Source organism: Odocoileus virginianus, chromosome 8, assembly GCF_023699985.2.
Source record: "Odocoileus virginianus isolate 20LAN1187 ecotype Illinois chromosome 8, Ovbor_1.2, whole genome shotgun sequence".
NCBI classification, from domain to species: Eukaryota; Metazoa; Chordata; class Mammalia; order Artiodactyla; family Cervidae; genus Odocoileus; species Odocoileus virginianus.
Window position 1 is genome coordinate 72076574 of NC_069681.1, and position 27671 is coordinate 72104244.

Here is a 27671-nt window from a genome sequence, read left to right on the forward strand (position 1 = left end):
AGCCCCTCCGGGGAAGAGCCAGCAGCTGCCTCCTGCCCCTGGGAATCAGAACAGGCCTCCTCACTCAGGTTTTGGCTTCTCCAGCCTCTTTCCAATGTTTGGGGGCTCTTCTCCAAGCCGAGTGGCTCCTCTGTTCTCTCGGAGACCTTTCTCTCCCACACTCACCCAGCCGTCTGACCAAGTCATTAATGGTGACTTTTTGCTGAAAAGAAATCTACTGGCATCCAGACAGGGAATGGGTTGTAAATCCCAGAAAGCTTCCTAGATACTTACTCTCCACTTAAAATATGCTACACACACATACACACTCATACACACATACACACACACTCACCCCCACACACACACGCACACACCGACCCCATACACTAAACACACCCAAACACTACACACCCACTCATACACTCACACTACATACACACTCATACACTACACACACATGCATACACACTCACACTACACACCACCCACACCTCCCACACACATACCTACACACTACACACACACACTCTACACACCCACATACACTCACCTATACACCATACATACATATGTAATACACCCACAACCCACACACACACCAGGAAACACACACACACTCAAATGCATTACTACAGTTTGACAAATTAACTTTAATATACAGATACAAAACAACAAATATAGATTCACAGCATTTACAAGAAATCATTCAAATAACATTGTAAATAAAATTTTTTTTACAAAAACTTCAGAGAAAGTACATACTTGTAGTACAAGCAATCTTATACAACACGTCAGCTGACAACAGCTATGTCATCAGTTGGGAAGCTGTCACTTGACCTCGACAGATAATACCGTCTTGATGTTGACGAGTCGGAATTGAAGGAACAGGGCCTGGAAAGCCTTGAAAAGTAAGTAAGTCAAACATGACGGATGCTGACATTTACAAAAAAAAAAAATTGACCAATTGTTAAATCACAGTTACAGTATCTTCTAAATTCGTGCCAGATATCTAATAAACAACAAAGAAGGTAATGTTAAGTTTGTTGTCACTATATGTGTGTCCAGTGTTTAAGTTCCAGGTTTTTTACGAGATCAGATGTTTTCTACATGTTATTTTCAGAGTCTCTTGGATTCCACCTTTGTTGCATACATCCTGAGAACAGCATTAGCCAGGTGACATTTTAACAGGAAGACAATTTGTAGGTTAAAATTGTTATGGGGACAACTTTAGGGCAGTCTCAGCTTGTCGTGTGCCCAGCATCCCTGGCCAGCAAGCCACGTTGATCCACACTTGTTGGCACTCAATGGTGAGGGACACGTTTGTTTCTCTTCTCCCAGACAAACATTACACACTCTGGTTTCTTCCCTGGTTCAGGTGGTTGGGCTGTTGTGTCCCAGCTGGGTAACCGAGTTGATCTGCGTCGAGAACCAGCAGTCTGGGCTTGTAGAGATTCCCAACTGATAAAATGCTGGTTTGTGGCTTCGACCGAACATTCCTGTTGTGAAACAGGTTTTGGATTAAATGCACTTTTGCTGTGTCTAGACAGCAGGGGTATAGGATCTGAGAGATTTTCTGAACAGGCATGGAGCTCAGCCTCTGTAGTATGAATAAAAAGGCACGGCAATATCCAGAAATGGGGTGGGGGTGGGCAGATGGGGGATGATGACGGAGATGTTTCCAACATCAGGTCCATTGGATGGGGAGAAGGGCGAAGATCAGATCAACTGAGAACACATGAGTCCCAAGAAGAGGCTGGCAAACCACGGCCGCTTCTTCCAGTTTGCAAGCCAAAGACAAGGATGCTACTTCTCCAGGGCTTTAGAAATATCCTGCTTTATGATAGCTCACAACCTATTGCAAGACTGTTCTACATTTTAGGCTTCATTAAAACTGAGAATGCTGCTTTGGACCTGAGGCCATTTCCCAGGTCTTTCAACAAAGTTAGCAGAGACTTTAACATGAGTAACAGAGTAAGTGAAATTTATCACGTTATTCTATCTTTCTGGCAGGCAGGTCCACCCATATTATGCAGTGTAGGGTTAAAAAGAAAAAAAAGGCAGGACAGAGGGAGTGAGATTTCCAGAGAAGTCCATACACAATCTGGACAGGAGGCTGTTTGTTTTGACTCCCTTTCTCTCCAAGTGGGACACGCAAGGAATCAAGAAGGAAGTTTGGCAAATGTGAAAACAGTACCCTGGCCCATCTATTCTGCAGGCATCTGCTAATAAATCCAAGGCAGACACACAGATTTAAAGAGGTCAAAGGATGCTACATCCTTTGAAACGTATTTTAGTGATTTTTCAGATCACCTGGAAACCCCAGCAGGAGTCATCTAGGATGGACATCTGACCAAGCGACAGCTTGTATGGAGAGACTGGGGGGTGGGGGTGGGCAGCCTGGGGCACTCATGGCTCCATCGGGAAGCCCCAGGGGAAAGAAGAGAGGGGAGCAGGGAGTCGGGGATCAGACAGGAGACAGACCAGGGCTGCCGACAGCACCTCCAACCCTTGGTCCCCATGCTCTGGGGGTGGGGGAGCTGGGGGAACTGGGGGAGGCCAGGGGAGATGAGGGCCCGCTGGGTGCTTCTTCAGTGGAGCCAAGTCCTCACTGGAAATGTAACATGAGCAACTGATTCGCCTTACTTCCTCAAAGTAATTCTCTTTTATTAAAAAAACAACCAACCAACCAAGCAACCCAACCGTCCACAACTGTCATATACACACACAACTCTGTTTAGCACAGAGTGCATGGTTTCTGCTGGAGGGCCCCACGAGAAGATTATATCATTATGCCTTGTTAGTAAAAAAAAGGTCAGTTATATAAATGCACCTAGAATGGAGACGTCTATTCGAAAAGGAAACACACGCACACACAAGGAGCCACAGCACCTCCCGGGAGGCCCCCTCACAGAAGGGGCCTTCATCCGGGATCCGGGGCCCGAGGTGCCCAGAGGGAGCACCTCCCTGGGGGGTGGCTCTGGGACCACACCTGGAGGCTCAGGTATCCCCCGTGAGGACAGCACAGGTGTGTTGATGCTCAAGCAGGGGCCTGGTAGAAAAGAGGGACTTCCGTGCTTTCAGCATCACAGAGAGATTCTCAAGCAGACAACACCAGGGCCTGACTGGACCGCCGCCTGCTGCGCGAGGACGGGCGGCTCTCCTACCGGCACCTTTACAAGTATTTGCATCAACATTTACGACGAGACAGAGGCAGGGGGGTGACCGCCGACAGGTGTCAGCCGCGTGGACCTCGCTGGAGAAGACTGCTCTCTCTGGACCTGGATCTGTTTTGTCAGGTCCCTTTCATAAGAAACACATCTTCAGAAACCTGTCGACGTGTGCATCACCACACAGCTGGCACTACTGCTGGGGTACATGTGACAAATGGAGGAACGTGCGGGAAGTGGGACCCTGGAGTGCCCTGCATTCGCAGCAGCAGAAGGTCCATCTGTGTCACTGTTGCTGGATCAGGAAGGACAGACAGACAGGCACCGGGTGCTTTCTGAGCTGCTGTGCCTACACGTTCACTTTATGGTCAAACTAAGGGGAACAGGGTTTCTGTTGCAAACGCATGTGTGTGAGTAGGTTCGTGAGTGCCGCCCAGGGGGTGGCACGCGGGCGAGGACCTGTGTACACAGGGAGCAGCAGGTCCCCCTCCCTGAAAGCCTCCGTGTCTCTGGGGCGCACTGGTCTGTGCACCTCGGACCCTGGACCGCATGCAGGCGCCGCCCTGATCTCCCTACCACCAGACATGGATTCGGAAGACGCCAGGGCACCCTGGGACCCCTGCGGGGCTGCAGCACCCCTCCCCCGCACTAGAGAGGGACAGCCCCTGCACTGCCCGCCCCTTCAGGACGGAAGGCCAGTGACCCAACCCTCCTCCTCCTGCTCCTCCGGGAGCACAGCGTCCTCGGCCCCGCCCCGAGCCCGGACCAGCTCGTCATCAGCGATGCTCCCGGGGCCCCGCCCAGCATCACTTCGGAGCCGGAGGGGGCAGCCGGGCCTCTGCTTCCCCAGGCGGGGCCAGGTCCTGTTCTCGGCTGGAGCGGGGCCCGGGAGGCCTCTCAGCACCGGGTCCCCGGCCGCTGCCCCCCCGTCACTTCCTGAAGGGGGCGAGCTTGTTGAAGGTGTGCCAGAAGAGCGACGGCTTCCTCTTGGGCTCGGCCAGGGCGAACACCTGCTGCTGCGGCAGGCTGCTGGGCACGGTGACGTGGCGCTGGTGGACCGGCCGCAGGCTCTGGAGCGGGGGCGCCGCGGGGCAGCCGCCGTAGCCTGGGGCGGGGGTGCAGAGGGAAAGCCACTCAGGTCACAGGTCAGCCCAAAGCGAAGAGCTCCCCCGCGTCCCCTGGGCGACCTGCAGTCACATTTCCCAGGAGGACCCCAATGGCCGTCCAACAAACCCACTCAGATGCTGCGTGCTGGACACAGATGGCCTCCCCCCGAGGCCTCACCTAAACCCCGTCCCCGGACCACCCCGAGAGGCCCCGAGGCAGGGAAGGAGCCGGAAGCCGGGAAGGAGCCGGAAGCCCGGCACTGGCGGGGCAGGAAGTGGACGCGGCGTGGGGGGAGCAGCGGTGAGACGCGCTCGGTGAGAGCCCGGCGTCGTCCGCTCACCGCCAGCTGGAGGCGTTAACTGGGTTTCTCTGAGCCTCGGTTTTCCAGTCTCGGAGACAGGGGGGTACAGTGCTCACCGGGGCGGTTATGAGAGTTGGGTGAACTCAAGTAATGTGCTTAGAATCGCACCGATGGCTCATCAAAATAACTAGAACTGTTTCTCTAGAGCTGGCATTTTAAACCTGTGCACCGGTGGTTGGAAGTGAAGTCAAAGTGGCTCAGTCGTGTCCGACTCTTTGAGACCCCATGGACGATACAGTCCGTGGAATTCTCCAGGCCAGAATAGTGGAGTGGGTAGACGTTCCCTTCTCCAGGGGATCTTCCCAACCCAGGTCGCCCACACTGCAGGCGGATTCTTTACCAGCTGAGCCACAAGGGAAGCCCACTGGGAAGCCACAAGGGAAGAACACTGGAGTGGGTAGCCTATTCCTTCTCCGGCGGATCTTCCCCACCCAGGAATCTAATTGGGGTCTCCTGTGTTGCAGGCAGATTGTTTACCAACTGAACTGAGGTGTAATAAATCAGCTACAGGACCACAAGCTGACTGTGATGGTCAGCAGGAGAGGGCAGAACAGGGGTTCTGGAAGATGGGCTCTGTTCACAGGCCTCCCTTGTCCCCTGGCAAGAGAGAGAGGACAACAGGAGGGAACTCAGGGAAGGGGCGACCCCGGAAACCTTAGGGCTCCTCCCAGCTGGCCGCCCTGTGGAGAATCCCTCTCTTGCCACCCATGCCTCCACAGGCTCAGGGGGCAGAGGTGGGGGCCTATAAGCCCCCCCCGCCCCAAGTTAAACCATCTTACAGACGCCTCTGCAGATGGGAGCATGCACTGAAGTCCATTCAGAACCAAATGCAGGTGGTTTTAAACCATCCGTTGCTTTGATACATCATTCTTTTTAACTCACACTTGTCTCCCACTCAGTGGGTCACACACACGTCACAACCTCAGGCATTTCTCCCCATTTTAATTCCAACACTGACACACACACACTCTGAAACTCACCTTTTGACTTTCCGTGTGCTGCCTTTTGAGCATTTAACATGGCAAGTTTCTTCTGATTTTCCGAAATTTCCATTCCTGGATTTAGACACAAATGTGGTATGTATTCAAAACTCATGAAAACATTTCAGGATAAAACTTGCACCAAAACCCATGTTAACCCTGAGGTCCTCTCTACAACCAAAGCAGAGAGCCTCAACTGTTGAGGAGGCAGAAGGGGCCGAAGAGGGCGGACAAGGAGGAGGGCTATCACCTGGATGGCCACACCACCATTTCCCACGCCGGGACCCCATGCAGAGCGACCACTTGTGTAAACCCAGATGGACAGACACACAGGGCCTCCCTCACTGTCCCCCCACAAGGAGGGTGCTGGGGGAGGCCAGACCACAGGCCCTGTGAAAGCTTGGCTTCATCCCAAGCAGAGGTGACGTCTGAGCCAGGGGTGCTGGTTCCTGCACCCTGATTGCACATCACATGGACAAGGGCCAAGGGCAAGACTGAGTGGGGCCGGGTGGCTGTGCTGTTCTGGGCAGGCCCTCCACCCTGAAGCCAGAGACCTATGCAGCTGGCCGGCCTGGACCCACTGCCAGGACCCCCTCTACCTTGTGCAAAGGTAGAGTGTCCTGGGCCTTGGTCCCTCAGCATACCTGACTCCCGTCCTGACAGGCCCTAGGGTCCCCTCCAGGCTCTGGACCCCAGGCCCGCCCGGCCCTTCACCTCCTTCCCGCTCTCCACACCTGCCTGGTTCATGGAGCCAGGATGCATCCAAGCAGGAGACACCGGGCACATGCAACTGGCCAGGCAAGGTCGGGGTACCTATCTCACCCCACACATGCCTGGGCCACAGGCCTGCCGGCCCCTGGGGGACACATGCATTCTTCCCCCTCATCCGCTCATCCACCCATCCCTGTCCCCCAAGCCCCAGCTACAGGAAGCATGGCTGTGCCAAGAGGGGTACGGTCAGGCCCGTCCAGGGCAGAGCTGAGAAGCGGTCACTGCTCTGCCTGACTGGTGAGACCTGGGAGGCCTCCCATGGGTGAGAGTCTCCACGGTGGACTCGTGTGAGTCAGGGGAGACTGCTGAAGCCCCTCCTGGTTTCCAGGCAAGCTCCCCTCATGGCAGAGCAGACTGCAGCCCCTGAGGTCTGGGACTCCGTGGGCTGCAGACACCTCCCTTCACCCCACCGTCTCTGGGGCTCAGGCCCTGTCTCCATGTGGCCATCTGTGCTCAGACCCCGGCCATGCCCAGGGGTGGCTCTAGGCTGGGCTTGGAGACCTGGGTGTAGCGGGGTGGGACGTCATAAATACCAGGCCTGGCAGCTCCAGCCTGGGGGAGTGGGAGCGGAAAGACAGGAGGGGGCTGGGCAGGAAGCAGGGCTGCCTTAGCAGCCCTGAGCTCTGGGGCAGGGAGGGGGTTGCTGGGCCCGGACGGACGGGGCTTCAAGGTGGATGCACGGTGTGTGATGTGTGGAGCAGAGCTGGAGAGCAGACGTCAGGCTTCCTGTGCCTCTCCTGGTCTGGGGCAGGGGGGAAGTTACAGGCTTGGGGGGAGTGTTAAACTCTACCGGCCATGCTCTAAGCTAAGAGCAGGCAGGGCCCTGGGCCTCAATTTCCTCATCTGTGAAATGGGGACAACCACTGGACCCACAGCACCTTGCCTGGTCAGTCTTGTCAGCAAGTTCAGGAACACGAGGACCTGCGGGTGGTTCCCCAGCCTCCTCCCCGTGGGGGTGAGCGGGGCCCCAGGCTCACCCAGCGCCCGGTCCTCCTGCACCCGCCGGCGCTCGTCCCTGAAGGCCTGCAGCCACCGCGCCTTGTCCTCGGGCTTCCTGGCGCAGAACAGGTGCACCTCGTCGCCCGTCGGGCTGGCCAGCCTGAAGGCGTTCCTGAGGCCCGGCCCGCGGGCGCCGTCGCGGCCGTCCTCCAGGTCCACCAGCTCCACGGCGTCCGTGTCGGCGCGGCCGCGGTAGTAGAGCACATCCCTGCGCAGCAGGTCCTTCTTGCAGAACACCAGCTGGTGGTCGAACAGGAAGAAGGTGCGCTGCTGGCTCTTGCCCTGCCGCGTGACGCTGGTCAGCTCCCCCGAGTGGATCAGCTCCGAGCTGCGCTCCAGGAGGTCCTGGCCCTGCGGGCAGGGATGCAAGCACGTCTGAGGTCGCCCGAGGGAAGGTCTCCTCCAGGTGCTGGGGGTACAGGGGGGCCCTGGCATGAACCCTCTGCAGGCGGCCAGGTACATGGGGCCCACGTGTGGGGCAGGCCCCCAAAGGCCAGTCAGACCTCGCTGACAGCCTCCTCAGGTGGGGAATTTCTTATCTTTCAGACTCCATGAGAAAATGTGAGCGAGCCCGTGTACCACCTAAGGGGTCCCCTCTAGCAGAGAGACCTGGTGAAAAATGCTGGGTGGAGGGACCCCACCGGGAGCCAAAAGGGTGGCAGGCCTGGACGGACCCTGAGAGCGCGGGGGCCCCTGCGGCTGGGCGCTTAAGCTGCAGGCAGGGGGCTTCTGAGTCAGGCAGCAGCTCCCCGCATAACCAGCTCAGGGCCTCGGAGACAAAAGGCCAGATGGCACGATGCCAGCAAGAAACTGGTAAGCTTCTGACAACAAACCGTCCCTGAGACATCAGAGTGCAAGGGTAGGAGGAAAAACATACTTCTGTAGTATTTAGTTTGGATCTAACCCAACATAACTTTACGCTATTTGCTATGATACTGGCCTTTAACATTTTATTCTCCCTTGATTCCAGTTATACACAGTATTTTTGGAGGCAAAGGATCCTGACTGTGAAATACTAGCCTGCAGGGATTCTGTGCCCCAGCTTCCTCACTCATGGAACAGGAGGCTGAGACCCAGGGACTGTGAGCACCTTGAAATACTATTTCTCTCCAGCGCTCACTGCTGTCACCCACTTTAGTTAAAAAAGTTCCACTTCCTCACTGCTTGGGGAGAGTGAGTTCTGACAGCTGATCAGAGGCGGGACGCCCCCTGCTGGATCTCATAGCCATCTGCACGTCATGGGCTTGTCCTTGGTGATGGCCAGGTGCCCATTCTGCTCCCTCACCTTTCTGTGCCTCGGTTTCCCCGTCTGTTAAATGGGCTAATAATAGTTCCTACTCCCCAGGATTGTTGAGAGGATTAAATGAGTTCATATATTTAAAGGGCTTATTCCAGAGCCAGACATGTGTGAATCCAGTACAAGTCCAAGCTTTAGCTGCTGTCACTGTTGTTTTTATAAATAAAAGCGTGCGTGTGTGTGTGCGTGTGTGTGTGTGTGTGCACGCTGGACCACCACTCAGGCTGTGTCAGTGCTACACTGCACCGCCTCACACGGTCCTCACCAGCCCTGCAGGTAACACCTCTCCTGCCTGCCCCCCACCTTACAGATGGAACATCCTTCTCACCCAGATCACAGGGGACACGCACTCCCACCTCCACACAACCTGCTGCTCTAGGAGCGCTCTCCAGCCGCCCTCATGGAGCCCACCATCAGGCAGGAGGGAAAAAGGGTATACCCAATAAACTGATTATTGGGTACTCTGAAGACACTCTTCAGAGTACTTCCCAGTGGAGGTGAAGGGTCAAGCATTTGACTGCTAACTTCAACAGCGTGAATCAAAACATCACACCATGGAAGCCAAGAGCAGAGAGAACCTATCACAGGTTGTAAAGCGTGTCATCCCACCAGGGGACCACAAGTTGGGGGTGGAGGGGGGTTCGGTGCTGAGGGTGGCGGGCTCCAACGTACCTCCCAGCCCACAATGGACACCTGCCAGCGCGCGATCTTGTCTATGCTTTCCAGCTTGCGTTTCCGCTCATTGATCAGGCAGGCGACGTTCTTCATGGCCTCGTAGGCTGCCTTTATGTTGTCGTAATCACTGCAAGGTAAGGGGGTTAATTTTAACCATGTAACAGGCGACGGGCAAAGAGGACCCATGAGGCAACACGCTCCACCCCTGATTGTACACTGACAGCCTAGACAAGATGGCCTCTAAACAACAGCCGTTGTTCCTCTGTGAGTAGGCTACAGTCCGCGTAGGCTAAGGGGGACCGATCAAATGCCAGCAGAATTTTCTGGAATAAGAATGTCATCAGTTGTTTCCCAGAAACCACAGTGAATGAAAGCAGAGGCCACAAGAACAAGTTTTAGTCACAGTGACGAGGGGTGGTTTTCATTAACAGAGACGGGACAGGCCTCTGTTTTGGCTCTGGTCCACACAGAGCTAGTCTTCCCTGTAGAGTTCTGTGACGGTCACCACTCATTCCAGGAGTCCTGATTGGCTGAGCCTCGTCTTACATGGGAGGACATAAGTGAGTTGTGTAAATGCTGACCGGCATTTCCTGTGTCCAAGCACCTTCATTTCTGGTGCTTTCCACACTGCAGTCAAACCAAACCGCTACATCCCCCTGCCCAGCAGCCCCTCAGACCCTGGAGACACTAGGAAAACAGAGGCTCTGATCTGCACACAGGCTGCAGGAGAGCCTGCGGGGGGCCAGAAGGGTTTACATGCAGGTCTTGTTCTGCATTAACACTTTCAGTTCAGTTCAGTCACTCAGTCCTGTCCAACTCTTTGTGACCCCATGGACTGCAGCACACCAGGCCTCCCTGTCCATCACTAACACTTTGGGGATGTGGAAAGCAGTCGCCCGGCTAAGAGCTAAGTCTTTTCCCCCAGCACTTTCCTGTGTCTTCCAGGACAGACACAGCCCCAGGGTCTCGGGTGGATTAGACTGCGGTCCTTCACAGCTAGGGACAAGCCTTGGGAGCAGACTCTGCTGTTTACCAAATACTCCCCACCCCACTGAAGCTCTAATACTTTGATCACCTGATGCAAAGAGCTGACTCACTGGAAAAGACTGAAAGCAAAAGGAGAAGGGGGTGGCAGAGAATGAGGTGGTTGGATGGCATCACCGACAATGGACATGAATTTAAGAAACCCCTGGAGATAGTGGAGGACAGAGGAACCTGGTGTGCTGCAGTTCCTCTGTTCACAGAGTCAGACATGACTTAGCAAATGAACAACAACCCCACCCGCATCTCTAGGCAGATCAGACCCCACTGTCTTCAGACAGAAGCAGAGCAAAAAAGAAGAACCAAGTGGCACACGGGAGTTGCCAAAATAACGGGAGCAACCCCCCCAGAGAGGGCTCCAGCAATAAGGAAAGTGTGCAAAATTACTGTTTTTCTACAAATTTTTCTGTACAATTCCAGAAAAGAGGCAGAATGTAATGGTCTTTTAAAATATTTGGGTTTGTTTTAGTTCAGATGAGGAAATGGCTTTTTGTCATTTCCTTTAAAATGGTTTTTTTTTTGGTGAAACAAAGTATGCAAATGCTTCATAGTGAAAAATGCCCTTAAAAGAGAAAAATTAGTGCTGAAGGGTGATGAGTGCACCCCTGGTATAGCTTTCCCATCTTTCAAGATATTCTGCTTCCTAAGTTGCATTTTTATTTTTTCTGGTTCCTCATCATGATGTCTTTTTATTCTCTTCAAAAAGATTTCTTCTAATTTGTGACTTGCCTGACTTTGTTATCTTTTTTTTATTAAAGTTTTCTGATTTTCCCATCAGAAAAAGAAAAAAAAAAAATCACAGCTTCTTTTTAATTTTTTTCAACAAACTCCTTCCTCTTAGTCCTTTCATCTTGATTCTTTAAACGAACATCATTGTCTGGGCATGTCGATAAGTGACCCTGCTCTTCCCTTCTACCTTCCATCTAATTGTGAAAAGCCCCCTTTCCCAGGCCTGTCTCTCCACAGGAGTCCAGTGGCCGAGGACAGAAGAATGACCCGTCCCCTGCAACATACAGGGCGGGCGCTGCCTGGAGAATCTGACTGCTCTCAAGGCAATAGACAGATGTTAAGCCGAATTGGTGGTCTGCTGCAGCAAATTCTTCTAGGCACTGTCCTCTCCTGGCTCCCTCTTCCCAATGGACCCCTGTCCTTCCGAGGGCTGCAGGCAGAGGCAAAGCCTTGTGTTGCAACACAGATGTCAGGGACAAGGTTTGGTTTTCCTAAAGACATAAGCGTTATCCTAAAGTATTGCTGGGTGACAGCCGTGTCCCCACTGGCCCTCAGCTGTAGGCTGCTGAAAACTCATGGAGGGATCATTGCTGTCAGCAAAGGGCGCCAAGCAGCCAGGCCTGTGGGGGGAGACCCTCACCCATGTCCCAGAGCTGACCAAATAGGTGACAGTTGACATTCAATCACAGTAAAATCAGACATGGTTCTGTACACGCAGGAAAACGACAAGCTGCTATTCATAAGCAAAGGATAATTTGGGGGGGGTTCTTTCGGGAGAATTCACAAATTCACAAATTCACCTCCCCAAAGGGAGGTGGAGCGTTCAATAACCACAATCAGAAGCCCTGTGCTCAGAGCCAGAGGGACAGGGTGGGCAGGCTGGTTACGGAGCAAGCAAGCACTGGACCAGAACCAGGTGGAGCCCAGCCGGACCTCAGGAAACCATGCCCCCTACTCAACACGCCCTGGAAACTGCCTGCTCCTTCAGGGGTCCTGTGTGTCCTCCCCCTCTATAACAGGACTCTGATTCCACTAGGCAATACAGTATGACGCAGGCGGCCCTCCACGTCCGAGTTTCTGCCCCCCACCTGTGCTCCGGCGCGGTGTACTTGAGCAGCTCGGCCAGCTGCAGCGGGTACTTGCAGATCTTCTGCACGGGCGTCAGCAGGAAGCCGTCCAGCGCGATGTCGATCATCTGCTGGAGCAACCGGCAGGCCTCGAAGAAGTGGCGGTAGCGGCGCTGCTGCATCAGGCCCGCCAGCTCTGCACAGGCGCCCGGGTGGTTGTTGCAGTACTCCGAGTAGATGGCGAAGCCCTCTTGCTGGGGAGAGCGTAGAGCCGCGTCAGCTCAGAAGCTCCGGGGCCCACAAGCACGGAAAACACCAGTCTCCCAACCCCCATCCCGCACAGGGGCGCCTGTAGCACAGACTCCTCCCTGTGGCTGCGGAGGACACAGCATCCCCCCTTCCCCCAAACCGGCCCCTTCCAAGGACCCCCAGAGGGGCCTCCCTGGGGGGCGGCACCCTCCGTGTCACCTGGGACAAGGTGGAGGTGTCAGTTTCTGCCCTGGCTGCCTCCTGCCCCCTCCTCTCCCAGGCAGGGGGGTTTCTCCCGGTGACCAGGGGAACGCAGAGCCCTGCCTCGGGGTCACAGGCCTCCTTCCTGGGCTGCACCTGCTGTCCACGAGCCTACTTCCTCCCCGCTGCCCTGCAACCCAGACTCCCTGGAGGCCCCTCCTAGCCACCTCCGAGAAATTACTCCACTAACTCCAAACCCCAGAGAAGTGAGAAGACTTGAAAAAAATATAGACCTGGGGTATTTAGGTCAAGGTGAACCATATAAACTAATTAACTTAATTTGCAAGTGACACCTCCATCCTATGAGAAGTTAAACAAAGAAATAAAACAGAAAGGGACCCCTCTTCTTCGCAAAGAAACATTTCTAAATTACTTAACTGGATGTGACGTTATTAATAAGAAGTAAAAGGTGACGTACGTGCTGAAGGAAGCAGGACCCTATTTTACTCAGATGAGGTTCCTCTTTATTGTACTGCTTCTCAAGGTCTTTCAAGAACTTTCTTTGAAATCTGTAAATGTCTTCAATGTTTCCGAAAATGGTGGCCAGTTGTGCCACCGAGAACATCGCTGTGTGCTTGCGACACTGTCTGATGTAGCCCTAAAACACAGGAAAGCAAACTCTTTTCTATGAATCTAGGAATTCAAAGAAATTATTTCAACAATACTGCTTTTGGGGCCCCAGAGCCATGGTCTTAGAGTGGGCTTTAAAAGAAAAAAAAAAAACATATATATATATATACACACACACACAATTTTATTTTTTATTTTTGGCTGTGCTGAGTCTTTGTTGCTGCACAAGCTTTTCTCTAGTTGCGGTGAGTGGGAGCTACTCTCGAGTCGTGGGGTGCAGGCTTCTCATTGCAGTGGCTTCTCTTATGACAGAGCATGGGCTCTAGGTGTGTGGGTTTCAGTAGTCGAGGTGCAGGGGCTAAGTTGCTCCGAAGCACGTGGGATCTTCCCGGATCAGGGAACGAACCCGTGTCGCCTGCATTGACAGGCAGATTCTTTACCACTGAGCCACCAGGAAAGCCCTAGAGTGAGTTTTAACTAGAGAAAATTATCTTAACCTGAGATAATTATGGGCTAATTATACTTCCATAGCTAAGATGTACCCTAAATACGTTAAAGACAAAAGGAAAGAGAAAACGTTAAGTGTGGTTGGATTTATAATTCAAGAAACCACAGAAAGCTTCCAGGCTATACTCATGAAACAGGTGGCTTGGTCTCAAACATCAGAGCTCAGAAATTGGTCCTGCCACACCTTCTCTAAACTCCTAAAATGCCCGGGCTCCCATCCTTAACTCCACATTACAGCCAAAAAGACCTGCCCAGCATAGACGCATTGCTGACTGTTCCCTGTCACAGGCCAGGGCCAAGGATGGCTTAGCCGGGGCTCTGCTGGTACCCGCTTTCTGCAGAAAATGACACGAACCTGGATATCTCCGACCCAAGGCTGCACTGATGACAGCCCCGCTAATTCCCTACACCCTGGATGCACGCGGGTAGGAATGGCATTAGTATGGAAAGGCCGTGGAACACCTACAGTTGTCCCCAAGTGGGCATGGTGTAACTGTACAGACTGAACTGACCATGGCAGGACAGACCACAGGCTGCAGGGTGGCGGGTCGGGTTTACACCGCAACCCCGCTTACACCTGGGCTTCCTCGTCTGCCCTCGGGGTGCATGGACCCGCCCTGAGCGCTGCAGGGTCGACTTAACCCAGGGGAGGGGCAAGGCCGTGCTCAGCAGTCATCAGCAGGGGCTGTTCCCCTAAAATAAGGCTTTGCTCCCTCAAGCGTGGGTTCCCAGGAGACAAGGCGGCCACACATAAGCCAAAAGCTGGGGGTCCTTATCTGGGGGTGAAGCCAACCCCACAGAGCGGGGCGCACTTGGCCTGCTTCCTCTAGGCCATCTCAGCGGACCGCAAACTGCAGGGTCCGCATTCACGGTCAGGAGGCTCGAGTGACCAGGGTGGGCACAGGACAGTCTAGCGCACCGCTGTACAGAATCCACAAAAACGGGAAATACCGCGGTGGGGGTAGGGGGTGGGCGAGACTGTTGCCAACGGGATCCCGAACACTGTAGGACAGAGCTGGGGTGTCACCAGAGGATACTGTGTCCCTGCCTGCGTCTGGGTGAGACGGACCCCGCGGGACTTCAGAGGGGGTCAGGCGGGTCTCAAAGGTGTTCCTCACAGGACGGTCAGTCGCTCTGAGTGCCCTCGGGTCTGGAGGGGGTGGCGGCACTGCACTGTCCGGGGTGGACTAGCAACTCGTGAGCCAGCAGCCGTGGGGGCGGGCGGGGCTCTGGAAACACCAGAGCGGGGATAGAGTCGGCAGGGAGGGGCCTTGGGTAAGGGGAGGGGCTGCGAGTAAGGGGAGGGGCTGCGAGTAAGGGGAGGAGCCTAGGGGTGGGGCGGGGCCGTGAGTAAGGGGAGGAGCCTAGGGGCGGGGCGGGGGCGGGGCGGGGGCGGGGCCGCGGGTAAGGGGAAGGGCCGCGGGGCGGGGAAGGGCCGCGGGGCAGGGAAGGGCCGCGGGGCAGGGGAGGGGCGCGGGACAGGGACCGGGCCACTGCGTCGTCCAGGCCCACCTCGCAGATATCCCGGAGGTGCTTGATGTACACGCGCTCGGTGTCCATGATCTCCTGGACCACGTTGGCCCGCATCTGCTGCTTGCTCTCGGGGTGCTTGTGGCGGGCCCTACCCATGTCCTCCTCTTGCTCCTCACCGGGGCCGCCGCTGGAGCCCTCCGACAGCTCCTCCTGGTTGACGCGCAGCTGCGGCCACACGGGAGGGACAGTCAGTGGGGGCGGCACCGGGCCCGGGTCCCCTGGTTTCCACTCCCCAGGACGGTCAGGAGGGCGGCAAGTGTCCTGAGCCCGCAGGTGCCCAGCCGAGCATTGCAAATGCAGCAGCGATGCCAGCTGCCCAGCTGACCCCAGTGGACACTGCTCCACGACCCAGCTGACCGCAGAGAGGTCTGGCTCAATGGGTGATAAGGAAAGAGTGGCCCTGGCACTGCACCTGCCCTGCCCCTGCCACTAGAAACAGGAGGACACTCACCCGTACGAAGCTGGCCGGGAACCAGGCCTCCCTGTCTGCGCTGCGGCCCCACCACCAGTCCTTGTGCGAAGCCTCCAGGACCTGGATGACGTCCCCCGCCTTGAAGCCCAGCTCCTGTTCGTCCATGGTCACGTGGTCCCACAGGGCCTCCGCGCAGACCACGCTGCCATCGCCGATCAGCTGGAACGGAGAGGTGGGCGCTCAGCACCGAGCCCGGGGGGACCCTGAGCCCCCCAGCCCCCAAGCGCCCACATGGATGATGCTCAGGCACCTGATGTCACAGGACATGATGGGGGAAAGAACCAGGGGGGCACCCTCACATGCTCTTAAAGGAACCCCTGAGCCCACTCAGTCCATAAGTCAGTCACCCAACAAGTGAGACTGTCTGGACTGTTCACCCTCTAGGGGGTTTCTGAGCCTCCAAACAGGCTCCAAATGAGCTCCCAAGGCTAGAAGGGCTGCTGCAAAGACTTTTGTAAAAAAAAAGGGCTAACGACACAGAGGAGCAGAAAGAAGCCCGGAGAAAGGCGTGTTTCACTTTGGCTCTGCCACCTGCTAGCAGGTCGCTAAGCCTCTTAGCCTCCGAGTGTTTGCCAAAACGTGGACAGTATCTAACGCTCGCTGCCCACAAGGGCTGTGAGAACTTTATAAAGGTAGGCAGGGCACTGCCTGGACCGACAAGCCCTTTCCAGGCATCATGACGGCCTGCTGACTGGGAGGGACAGCTTTGATCGTCTGCAACACTTAATCACATAAATTGCCCTTGAAAATGCCTAACTGGAGTTCTCAGTGTTAGATTATGTTCACTAAGAAATAACCAGAGAAACAAGTAGGAGTGGATTCTAGGCCTAGACACACCAGCCGCCGCCACGTGGAACGGACCCCAGTACCTCGTTGATGGCTAGCTGCTCCCCGCCCGGCTGCAGGTATCGGGGGTTGGCCCGACACAGGTCCTCGTAGCTGAAGTCCTCCTCGCTGCCGTTGTCGTCCACTAGGGCAGACGGCTCCGCACCTCCATCAGAAGAAACTGAGAGAGAGAGAGCGATGGTGTGGTTTAAAGGACGCAGCTAATGGCAAACATATAAGGACAAATTCTGTGAGCTCTGAGAAAGCGTCCTCGTGGGAAAGTTGTCATTTTTTATCCTACCCAGAGTAAGAAACCATTAGAAAACGTCTACTGAGCTATCATAATCCAAAGATAGCAGCTGATGCTAGGAGGAGCCAGGGCTTCCTGTCCCAGTGGGTGGGAAGAGGACACTTCGGAGACCACTGTGGACAGTGATGTGCAGGGTTATTCCCTGAGTCAGAATACTGAGCAAACAATGTGTGATGTACTTGGAAATTTGTGTCCCAAAGTGGATGTAAAAGATGCAGTGTTTCTAAATAAGCTTGAGGAGGAAAACAAAGTTGAAATTATAATATATATATATATATCTATCTGTTCTGTTCTGTTCAGTCGCTCAGTCATGTCCAACTCTTTGCGAACCCATGAACTGCAGCATGCCAGGCCTCCCTGTCCATCACCAACTCCCAGAGTCCACCCAAACCCATGTCCATTGAGTTGGTAATGCCATCCAACCATCTCATCCTCTGTTGTCTCCTTCTCCTCCTGCGCTCAATCTTTAAGTGTCCTGTCACCATGTTTCCCTGCAAGGCACAGTTGTGCTGTTGAGTCAGGAGATGCTGAGGGTATCCTAAGTGGAGCCAGGCAGCTGGGCTTCCTGGTCGTCCACACAGCAAAGGCTGGGGCTCACGTGTCACAGTTAGGAGTTACCCAGCACCTTCTGAAGATGGGGGCAGCGTTCAGGACGGACCACCTGGCCACTCCGATCTCCTTTCAGGATGGCGGACTCCTCGCCAAGGCTCATCTGTCACCAAGCATCCCTGTGAGAAGGACAGGGCCTCCTGGGAGAGGGGCCTGGCCCCTGACTGTGGACACACGTGGCTGCATTTGGGCACCACAACCTCGAACAAAGAGGGACTGGAGAGCAAGGAGGAGCCTGGGCAGGAGAGTGATGGGTCCCTGGCAATACAGATAAAGAACAGGTGTTAAGAGTCTGAATTCAAGCCTGCCCACCTCCAGGCAGGGAGCCCAACCAGGCACCCTGTCTCCCTGAGCCCCAATCCTTCTGTTGTAAACAGTAGTCTCTTTCTTTTTGGAGAATTAGATGAGATAATGTGTGTCAAGTCCATAGCATCCTTGATTTGTGGTTGGAACTCGCTAACAGGAGTCACTGTGGTGAGGACATCCATGTTGGTGGGCTGGGACAAACAAGAGCGACTTGGCCACAGCTTGAAGGGGGCCGGGGGTGTGGGCAGGAGACCAGTTGCGGGAGGTGGGTCAACTGAAGCAGGAGGGACCACCATTCTCCATCAGACAGATGGCTGGAGGGCGAAGATGGGGTGTGAAATTCAAGGACATGCAGGTCCAGGTAACAAGGGGGCAACAAAGAGGATCAAGTCTACCTGGTTCAGAAAATCCCAGGTTATTGGGAGAATTAATGGGAAAGGGAGTCAGGGGAGGAGCTGTGGTGGGGGCAGGAGGAGGAAGGTTGGCTGGTGATGGCGGAGGGAGAGCCCTGATGATTCTTTCAAGGACCCACCAGTTGGCATTTCCAGTCACTTCACCCTCAGGGACAGGTCTATTTCTAAACTGAAGAAGCTGTTTTTAAAAATGAGATTTTTGAAAATTTCAACTTTTTAAAAGTAAGATATTTCCTTACTTTGTACCAAGTCTTTGTGACCTGAGTGCATCTTACATCCCCAGCCCATCCCTCTGGACAGGCCATGTTGCAGGTGCCCTGCAGACACCTGTCTATCCAGGGCCGGGCCCCAGCTCTCCTCTGCCCTTCCCTCCAACCCTGCCGCTTGCTCAGGGCACACCTCCCACGGTGCCTGCTGTGTGTGTGTGTGTGTGTGTATGCACGCACACGTGCATGTGTATGTGTGTGTGCGTGTGCCGTGTGGTCACCCCTGCCCTGTGCTGTGTCACAGTGCACTGCGGTCTTTTCGGGGGTGTGTCCGGGAGTTGGGGAGAGGACCTGGAGGAGGCAGACACACCTGCTCTAGGCACACGAGTCTCTTATCAGACACCAGGGAGGCAGCAGTGAGCCTGCAGCCCATCTCCTACGGAGCCCTCGGGGAGCTGCCTGACCACAGCGCGGCGTTCACAGCTGACTAGGGAGGGGGGACCACGCCACCCCAGGTCTGTCAGAGCCCCTCATCCTTCTCCCCTGTGATCTTAACTGCCTTTGGGATCTTAAAGCCCCTTCTAAGTCAATGGCCCCCTGTGCTTCTGTACTACGGTTCACATGTATTTCAGGGAGTGGGGTTTCTCCAGTGTCTGGACAGGAGGGGTGGGGGCACATTCTGACACTCTGTCTGCACAGAGCAGGGTTCCTGTCACCCCACACTCCTGCCCTTGGTTTCCTGTCACCCCACACTCCTGCCTTGTGAGGGTTTCCCTTCTGAGGTCAGAACTTCTTGAGGGAACAGGCGGAGTCTATTCTTGTACCCCAGCACCCAGTGCAACCCCTGGCATGCAGAAGGCACTCAAAAATGCAGACTGCTGGTGAGGGAACTCAGGCTCCCAGGAGTTTAACTCCTCCTCTGGGGGCACAAGGGTCGGTGGAGGCTGAGAACACACCCAGGTCTCTCTGCCTACCATCCCCACCACCTCCAGCCACACCTTATGCGGATCCAAGGCCGACTTCTGGAAACACAGTTCCCTCGTGTACACGAAAACCCCAGAGCAGTGACCAAATGCCTCAGTGCAGATTCCTCTGCAGGGAAGCCCCATTCCCTGCCAGCTAAATGCCCCCCTCCCCCGCAGAGCCCACCCCGCTGGGCAGACCTCCCCGAGCCTGCCCGCTCACCAGTGTCGCCTTCTCACAGAGGCCTGTGTGTCACCTGCAGACCCAGGTTCACACGGGGCCTTTCCTGGAGGTTATTCTGTGACCCTCTTTCTTGTCTGGTTTTCAGTGGTGACTTTTTATTTAGGGCTGTTTTGCATGATGTGAATCTACTACTGATTCTCAAAATGCACTTCCGCAAAATTAGGAGAGATGAATACATTCTAATAATGAAAGAGGAACCTTAATTAATTAGCGTCCTTCTTTCCTTCCTTTAGTGGTAAAACACCCATAGAACAGGCCGTCCCGGCCATTTATAAGTGTACACTTCAGCAGTGTTGACTACATGCACACGGTTGTGCAACCAACCCCAGGACTTTCTCATCTTGTGAAACTGACACTCTGGCCCCACTGAAGACTGACGCCCCCATTCCCTGGCAACGAGCCTTCCGCCTTGTTTCTGAGCTCTGAACACTTTACACCCTTCACTGAGTGATGGCCCACAGTGATTTTGTAGCGGGCATATTCCCTTCAGCACCATGTCCTCAAGGTTCACCCATATAGTTGCCTGTATCAGATTTCCTTCTACTGCACCTGATACCGAGCTTTCTTCACCCATCCAAACGTCCAGGTGCGTTTGGGGTGCTTCTGCCTCTTGAACACAGCTGTGCAAACACCTCTTCCAGGCCCTGCTCTGGATTCTCCTGGATGTGTGTTCGGAGGTGGGATGACCGGGTCATGTGGAAATTCTACTTAGCTTTCTGAGGTCCCTGCATGCTGCTCCCCACGGTGGTTGCGCTGCTCTATGTCCCAACAGGAGCACTCAGGCTTCCAAGTTCCAGGTCCTCACCAGCCGCATCATTTCTTTTATTGAATAAGTTATTTTTGTTCAGTCGCTCAGTCATGTCTAACCCTCTGTGACCCCATGGACTGCAGCATGCCAGGCTTCCCTGCCTTCACCATCTCCCTGAGTTTGCTCAAACTTGTGTCCATTGAGTCGATGATGCCATCTTAACCATCTCATCCTCTGTCATCCCCTTCTCCTCCTGTCTTCAATTTTTCCCAGCATCAAGGTCTTTTCAATGAGTCCGCTCTCTGCATCAGGTGACCAAAGCATTGGAGCTTCAGCTTCAGCATCAGTCCTTCCAATGAATGTTCAGGGTTGTTGAATAAGTAGGTGTGTGAAAGTTATGTTCGAAAAGGATCTTGTGAACGGTGAGCAAAGACTGTTGAAAACTGAAATGGAAACCTCGACCCCTGAGACAGAGGAATCTGAGATGGGACATGCTCGCTCCTCTGTCCACTGCGCCCTCACAGCTGCGGCCACGCCCAGAGAGGACGTCCTTTGGGTCTAAAAGACCTGCACACTCATGACAGCACACATGCCTGCAGGGACAACTCTGGGACAGTGGAGCAATCATGTGCAGACATTCTACACGCACGTAATGTGAACTACCCATGCTTGCTTAATGGTCACAGTCAACGTCCCCTGGAAAGGCAGGCATCCCAGGACTCCAGGGGCTGCGCCAGGCGGACCACCTCCCCCCTCACCTGCCCATCCCTCACACAGTCTCATCCTAAGATTCAGACCCGAATTCTTGCCTCCCCCAGGCTCTGCTTGCTTCGTGCATGCACCGATCTGAGGAAACCCCATCCACCCTTCCAGTCCTGGCCCAGCTCGGCTTCAGGAACATCCAGAGAGACCACTGTGGCCAAAGCGGACGTGCCTTCGTAGTCAGGACTGCTGCAAACACGGTAGAGACCATGTGAGCTTATACACAAACGCCAATGAAGAGCAGTGTCCACACCCCCCTGGGAGGGTGACAACTTCTGTCCTGACCTGGATTTCACGTCTGTGAGGAACAAAACCTGGCAACGGGCCCTCCAGGCGAGTTTTCAGGACAGGACATGCCACTACCACCACCGATGGAGAAGCTCGGACTGTAATACGCGCCAAGGACAAGGCCCTTCCACAGGACCCCAAGTCCCCCTCACAGCACACAGGCCCCCAGCCCCTGTCCCAGGGGGAGTTCTTCTCAGGACACAGGTCTCTCCCATCTGGCCTAATTTTGCAGATTTAAGGGCTTTTGCTTAGAGTGACAGAATTTCAAAAGCACAAGAGCTTGCTGGGGTCCCAGCCAGGCCCTGGCCCGAACTTCCCCGAGACTGCCTTTCTCTTGCCTGTCACACAGGGTTGGGGAGGGCAGGTGGCAGGCGAGAGGAAGGAAGAAGCTGACACGGTGGGAGTCATAACTGGGCACCTGCCTCGCCGGCCACACGGGTGTGGACACTCAGCACCCAACGGGCAGAGCGCTCTCCCGGGGGTTCCAACTAAAACACAGGTCACTTTAGGAAAATTCCTGCACTTGGAATAATCCATTAAAAACACACATTTTAGGAAACCTGCTGACCCCTCAGGCTTCCTCGGCCTGGAGGTAAACTGTTCTCATTTCCCATCTTTCCCATCTGAAGAGCAAAACAGCAAACCTGGACAGGTGGGCAGGCAGCCTATGCTCGGAGCCCAGCGTGGACTGGACAGGGTGCTGCTGCTGCAGGGGCTGGTCCACCGGCCACATCCCTGCACCCAGGGCGGCCCCTGAGCCATGAGATGCCAGAGAGGGTGCAAACACGGGCGCAGGGGGCTTCGATGTCAGAACCACCCTGCCGCTGACCTCAGGGCCACACCCCTCAGGGGTCCCCAAACACCCAGGGTCCATGGCTTCCCATGCTGGGCTGGGGGTGGGGGTGAGCTAGGGAGGGTTCAGAAAAACACACTCTGGCGCTGGGCCAGAGAGCCAGGTCCTCCAGGGGGCGGGGGCGGGGGGGAGGAGCAGAAGGGGGTGTTTGCCGAGAATCTCTTTCCAGAGCTCTCTTTCCAAGTGATTCTGACACCACGGGTGCCCAAGCTCGACTTTCTCAACCCCAGTGCAGGGACCTGCCCTGAGATGTGTGCTGTGAGACTCGTCTATGCAGCGAGACAGGCTGGAGGGCAGTGGGCTCGGATCTGGCTGCTTCAACACCTCGGCTTCAGCCACTCTGTGCCAGACAGTGTTCCCTGCTCTCAGCAAAAAAAGGACACAGTCCTTCGGTCCACACTGACCGCTCCACCTGGAGTGACGCCCCAACCCAGAAAGCCCGTAAGTTCCCCCTCCTCCTTCCGGGCGCTGAGCTCTCACTCTCTGGTGAGGGGTGAGGTTGGGACTTCGCGCTCCTGCCTACATTCCCCATTCCCCCGCCACTGGCCAACCCCCAGCCGGCAGGAACAGTCTCTGCTTCTCATGTCCTAAAAGCCTATCAGACTTACTGCCTTTGAAACGCTCACCATATTTACATTGTCCTTATAATTCATCGGCTTCACTGTAACACATCCCTGAGCTGTTCTGAGTCTCTCATATCCACCCCTCCTGCCCTGCTGTCCTCGGGAGACCAGGAAGCCCGTGCTGGTCAGCGTCAGCTCACGCCTAGTTACAGAAGACCCCCTTCCCGTTCAGGGCTCAACCTGACACCATCAGGACGGCCTCCTTATGCCTCACCTAGACTTTCAAACCACTCACACACAGGGCAGTGCTCTGTGAGTCTTCTAAACACATCGATGGCGATACAGTCAAAAAGGGCAGTTGACTTGGACGCGCTGCCCTCCACTGACAAACCCTTCATGATGCCCACGGGTCTCCTGGAAATGCTCCTCCCAGGACAGAACTTCACGTCTGGGTTAGACGTGGGGCCTCGCTACCCTTGATGCCCGAGCAGTGACAAGGGTCACACCAAGATAGAGCTTCATTTATACCAAAGCCCCCAGAACCTCCCCATTTATACCAGTCCCCCCTCCGAACTGATTCCTTAGAAAAGACTCTGAAGAGTTGGGAGTTGGTGATGGACAGGGAAGCCTGGTATGCTGCAGTCCATGGGGTTGCAAAGAGCAGGACACGACTGAGTGACTGAACTGAAACCAAACCCCAGGTGCCCTGTTCCTATAAACAGTTTAGAAAGCTTTGGCTCAAACCATGTGTGAGTATTTTTACTTCTCAATTTAAAGGTAAGTCGTGCCCTGTGCATCCTCCATGCTCTGTACCCCCTGGGGAGGGGCCCTTAGAGTCCTGAGGTGGGTGGGCTGGGGTTGGGCCTCTGTGCTCCTGGGGGCCCAGAGGCAGGACAGTCTCAGCCCCCAGTGTAGACCTGGGTTTAGGCTCTGGGTCTCTCAGTGTCCTGCCACGAGCCTTGGGTTCTCCCCTGGGCTGGTCCCTTGGCATCTCTCTCCCCTCAGCAAGCTGCTGCTACTCCTCAGGCTCAGCTCTGACGGTGGCTGCCCGGGCCTCTGGCCGCGCCCCACTCCTTCACTGGGCGCCCCGGCAGCTCGTGCCCACTGCACCCCTCTGGGCTCCTGGCATTGCCTCGTAGGCGGGCTGCACCACCCTGGGAAGGAACCCGGCTGCTTTCACCACATCCCCAGGATAAACTCCATGTGTACTAGGCCCTGCGCTGGAAGTGTCTTGGAACCATCACTGTCTGTCAACACAGGAGCAAACTGTGGCTCCCAGAGGTGAAGGAACTGCTCCCCAGTCGTGGGGCTGGAGTTCAAGTCCTGGTCTGTCCGGCTCCAAAGCAAGCCTGCTGGGCACCTGCCCGGGGCCTCGGCCTCGCTAACCACAGCCACAGGGCAGCGCTGACCGCCCACCCTCCCCACCCGCTCCTGCCAGATATTCCACTGGGGGGCCGCCAGACTGTCCCTCAGGGTTCCCTGCCCACTCGGGGCTCTCATCTGAGACAGAATCCCCCCAATAAGCAAGCTCTCCACTTGATTCTCTGCTGTTGCATCTGCGGTCATTTCCATCACGTTTACACACATACACACTTGGCACAGTGGGTACATCAGAGACAGTGCTGGGAACACATGGAACCATCAGGAAGAGAGATGACCCCAGCAGAGCCCGCATCTTCCTTCGCTTGGCAGCCAGGCTCAAAGGTGGGCAGGGCTGGGCCTGGAGCCCGAGGGCACTCGGGGAGGAAGGGTGCAGACCCCTCGCAGGAGGCCTGGCCAGTGTGCCTCCCAAAGTGTTGGGCTCAGTCCCGGGGCTGAACCCGGCTTCTCTTGGCCTCCACACACACACACACACACACACACACACACACACACACACACGTGGGAGGGAGGACCGGGCCCTGTGCCCGCCCGGGGTGGAGGAATGCGGGAGGCGGGCTCCATCGGCCGGCTGCCCTGGGGTAAACACAGGCGCACCCCCAGCACAGGAGGCCGGCAGGCAGCCAGCTCTCCTCCACGTAGGACCTGGGGCCACCAGCCACTCAGTGACAGGCACAACCACTCGGCGGGCAGGCCTGAGCCCTGAATGCAGAAACCACTGGGCCGCTTGTTTTTCTTTATTCTGAATTTGCGTCAGTGAAGCCCTCACCACAGCCCTGTCTGTGCTCGGCCAGCACAGGGAGCCAACGGAAACAGGGAAGGCCAGCAAGAAGCACAGGGTACTCAGCGCACTGCGGGGAGGCCCACGCTGCCCTCCGGCTGTCACCTGTAATTCCCATTCACTCCAGGGTGAGTGACTGGAATTCATTTAAGACAAAAACTGAGACAGGACTCTTGTTTTCTTTTTTAAGCATCCCATTGCATGATGTGTAGCAGTCAGCTAGAATGCTTTCCATGAAGCATTTACTCCTTTAAAAGCATACGTGAGTTCCAGGTGATAACCTCCTAGTGTGAGAGAACCACCTTTCTAGTTCACCTAGGAACTAGTCTAGTGACAACACTCACAAAAACACTGAAAAGCAACGATAGAATAAAGCCCCAAACAATAACCAAGTCCTGGGTAGTAACACTTTTTGCAAACGGTCGACTATTTTTCCAAAATCAATTGATACCGTTAAACCTCATGCACACCAAATTAGCAAGGAACACCGTTATGGACCCCAACAACAATCCTCTGAATAAAGAAGTTTCATGTAACAGAAGCAAAGCCTAGCGCAACAAGAACCAGATCCATAACTCATAAAGAACAATCCACGTTTGACTCTTGCTATTTTCTATTTCATACCAACGGCTGCATAACTCAAACCAGCCTCTGATTTACTGGGTCCACAGCTAGAACTTTTGAAATGAGTTTGAGCAAACTCTGGAAGATAGTGAAGGAAAGGGAAGCCTGGCGTGCTGCAGTCCATGGGGTCACAAAAAGTCAGACATCACTGAGTGACTGAAGAGCAACAACAGCTACAACTGCCCTCAGGACCCCAGGTCCGGACAAAAGACTGGCTCAGACACACACACAGACACACACACAACCTGACAAGAGGCAGCAGACAGAGCCCTGCAACTTGCAAGAACAGAGAGAGGATTCAGCAGCATAGCCAGTCTGCACGCATACCTGGGTGAAGGCTCTCCAGACTCCAGAACCTTCCCATTTCCCCCCTCGCCACCATCCTCGAGTTTGGGAAACAGCCGCGTTCAAAGCAGGGCTGTGGGGTGACTGAGCATCGGAGAGGATCACACAGGCTCTGGCTGCGGAAACGCAGAAAGCGCTTATTCACTGCTGACGCCTCTGCCCGCCTGGCCAGAGCCTCACAGCTCACAGCACCCGCGGGCGGCTGAGCTTGCAGCCCAGACAGGATGGCGGGGAGGGAAGTCTAAACTCAGGCCAGACGGCCGGCCAGAAACCTATCAGGAGCCCCCGGAGCCTCCGATGCCAGTGACAGCAAGGCGCCTGCTGCTTTTCATTATAACCCAGAAGCCTGACCCCCAGAGAGTTTGCAAGATGTGAGCTATCACACATAGGACGGATAGACAGCAAGTCCTACTGCAGAGCACGGGGAACTACATTCAACATCCTGTGATAGACCACAATGGAAGAGAGTATGAAAAAGAATGTATATAGTAATACGTATAACTGAGTCACTTTCCTGTACAGCAGAAATCAACACAACATTATAAATCAACAATAGTCCAAATAAAAAAGAAATAAAAGGGCTCAGAAAAAATTTAAAAAAGGACATATTTCACGGGGGAAGAAGCACAGAGGTCACTAGGTTCAAACTGTAGTTGGGATTCCACGCTCTGTTGTGGCAAAACCTTCAGCTTTGACATCACATTTATATTAACTGCAAATCTGTGAGCTCACTCTAAGAGAGATTTTGTTTAAAAAGTGTGTATGTGTATGTGTGAATATGTGTGCCTTCTATATAAAAAGCATATGCATATCTTTTACTGTATAAAGTACCTGTTCTCTGTAGTGCAGAAAACTGTTCTTTCTTTGAAGAGGCTCTAGATGACGCGGGCCACTTATTTCCTCTCTCGTTTTTGTTTTTTTCCCAGTTGTCTACAGTGAGCAAGTCCTATTGTGAAATGACACCTACTAACAAACGGCTTCCTTCCATTTCCTCAGGACAGGAAGACGCTAACTTTTTACCTTCACGAGCAAGGAGACGACATGCGGAGTAGTGATCATGTGGTCATCCCCCAATAGATGGCTGAAAACTGAGCCATGTGTGCAGGCTCTGGGGTGGCGGACCCCCCATCTCACTGCACCAGCTCAGACCTTCAGGGGCTCGTGTCTGGTCTGTGCAGTGGGGACAGCCAGCCTCCCACAGCGCTCCCAGGTTCCTGAGAACGCGTGGGGATTAACAAACAGGACTGCAGCTGCTCTCACAGCCCGAGTCTGTAATCACTGGCCGGTTCCCAGACTTCATAGCACGAGGGGTCAACGGGCAGAGCTGCAATGTCAGCTAAGACACCCACCCTGACCACATGCTTCCCCAGAGGCTTTTCTTATCCTTAATTATCTGTGGCTGCTTCTACTGACTCAGGGCATCCCACTCTTAAATCCAGCTAAGGCTTCAATAAACTACAAAGAGGCAAAACTTGCACACACATGAGCACACACATACACGCGCACACACTACACTCACAAAACTAGACCGGTTTCAAATCTATCCCATGCAAATATATATATATATTTAAATATTTTTTTATTTGTCTGTGCCAGGTCTGGTCTATATGGGGGATCTGGTCCCTGACCAGGGATTGAACCCCAGCTCTCTGTATTGGGAGCTTGGAGTCTTAGCCACTGGACC

The 27671-nt window shown here is 54.6% G+C and overlaps 1 protein-coding gene across 9 annotated transcripts in view; it reads right to left on the reverse strand.

Annotated features, from left to right (window-relative positions):
• Positions 1-612: 612 nt before the first annotated feature.
• The window catches only part of SPATA13 (spermatogenesis associated 13), a 223616-nt gene continuing 196557 nt past the window's right edge, over positions 613-27671 (reverse strand). For 5 of the 9 annotated variants that reach the window (XM_070471683.1, XM_070471687.1, XM_070471685.1 and 2 more), the window contains 9 exons: positions 16638-16774; positions 15748-15927; positions 15276-15461; positions 13105-13284; positions 12198-12430; positions 9337-9466; positions 7346-7718; positions 5598-5672; positions 613-4254 (listed from right to left, as the gene is read on the reverse strand). In XM_070471683.1, coding sequence (XP_070327784.1) covers positions 4079-4254; positions 5598-5672; positions 7346-7718; positions 9337-9466; positions 12198-12430; positions 13105-13284; positions 15276-15461; positions 15748-15927; positions 16638-16774 — 1670 coding nt within the window. In that variant the 3' untranslated portion in view covers positions 613-4078. The other 4 variants (XM_020894634.2, XM_070471688.1, XR_011489094.1 and 1 more) reach the window with 4 other exon arrangements.